The 1,370-nt window shown below is 37.8% G+C and overlaps 1 protein-coding gene across 1 annotated transcript; it reads right to left on the reverse strand.

Moving 5' to 3' along the window:
* Positions 1 to 250: 250 nt before the first annotated feature.
* Positions 251 to 1,364, reverse strand: LOC106751462. Its single transcript, XM_014632362.1, has 2 exons — positions 1,272 to 1,364; positions 251 to 1,177 (listed from the first exon to the last, which is right to left on the reverse strand). The coding sequence occupies exons 1-2, from the start codon at positions 1,314 to 1,316 to the stop codon at positions 920 to 922; spliced, it is 303 nt and encodes a 100-aa protein (XP_014487848.1). The 5' UTR covers positions 1,317 to 1,364; the 3' UTR covers positions 251 to 919.
* Positions 1,365 to 1,370: the final 6 nt, after the last annotated feature.

Raw genomic sequence — 1,370 nt, forward strand, 5'->3', positions numbered from 1 at the left:
CGCATGTAAAGAGAATCCGACATTTCATACGCACCAACCTAATACAATAGTATTCGATCAGACATCGTTTAAATTTTTAAAGTCACATTCTACTTTATTTTTACTAGACACTTTATCCTTTCTAGATAGTCTTTGCCATGAACTTATTCCATTGTTAGTCGTGATTCAGAGATTTTCCTTACTTCATTTAAATCCCTTCATATTCATTTATCAAAGTCCTTAGTGTACATTTCGTTTCAATACGATTTGNCAGTCAAGTTTTTAAATGACCTTTAGCTAAATAAAATTGACAAGTCATTAGATTGAAGCAAAAACAGCGCTCGTGCAAAATCACGAAAAAACTACGCTTGTTTACTCCAGGTATACGAGTCTAATCTATATTATAAACCAATCGAAGTAATGCGCGTGAAATTATACGTTGCGAAAAGTGCAACTCTTCGGTAGGCCTTATATAACCGTAACCTCCAAGAGCGTAGGCTAAGATCCCAGTATCCCATCTTTACAGCAAAAACAACCGCGAAGCAATACTTAATTAGATCCAATGATCACGCATTGCGCACGGATAACAGGAAATAATATTGCCGTAAGCATGAGCTAATCATATAACTGGAAATTATTATCAATGTCAGTATAGTTTTACATACACGCACGTACACATTTTATCGTACTCGGTAAAATTAATATTTATATTACGGAGAAAAAAGAGAGCGAAAGAAAGATTAGCTGCAATTACGTAGCATCTTGGTCTTCGTGTAATTAGAACGGAGAAAAAAGAGAGCGAGAGAGAGATTAGCTGCAATTACGTAGCATCTTGGTCTTCGTGTAATTACGGACTGTCGCATAATTGCAAATAAGCTGACAAAAAAGTTGACAAATAACGTAGTTATAGTACGATTTATTCCTCGTCGCTTTACGTTGATTAATCTATCTCGAGCTTTTTAAAGCTACCGTCCATGCCGGCCAAATCATCCGCCATTTTGAATTTGCCGACTCGCAGAGATTCGTTCACCCGCCCTATTCTTTCGTCCTGTAGAAACCATGGTCGAAATTCCTCCAGTAATTTAATGTGTTCGTCAATCAGATCCTTCGTAGGTCCTGCTTTTCCGCCCATTTCGTTCGGCAAAGCCTCGACGGGGAAAAATTTCTTCGCGCTCTTTATATTCGTGTGGAAATGTATCTAAAAATAAGAAAGGCCGAAGGTGTACTCAGATCTGTTTAAAATAAGTAAATAAAAGTATATTAACGTGCGAGTAATACGCACGCTGACTTACAATGCCTAATAAGTCCGTCCTCACGAAAGGTTTAAGCATATTCATTAATGTTTCCGCAGCAGGTATGGCGTTTAACACGTGGAGAGCCTTCAATCGAAC

This window comes from Dinoponera quadriceps, unplaced genomic scaffold (assembly GCF_001313825.1).
Source record: "Dinoponera quadriceps isolate SergipeBrazil2010 unplaced genomic scaffold, ASM131382v1 scaffold13703, whole genome shotgun sequence".
NCBI classification, from domain to species: domain Eukaryota; kingdom Metazoa; phylum Arthropoda; class Insecta; order Hymenoptera; family Formicidae; genus Dinoponera; species Dinoponera quadriceps.

Excerpts from the sequence above, each read along its gene's own strand:
- LOC106751462 (XM_014632362.1), bottom strand. The coding sequence starts at position 1,316 with ATGAATATGCTTAAACCTTTCGTGAGGACGGACTTATTAGGCATT. Across the intron at positions 1,178-1,271 it reads GGACGGACTTATTAGGCATT|ATACATTTCCACACGAATAT; the intron begins GTAAGTCAGCGT and ends TCTTATTTTTAG.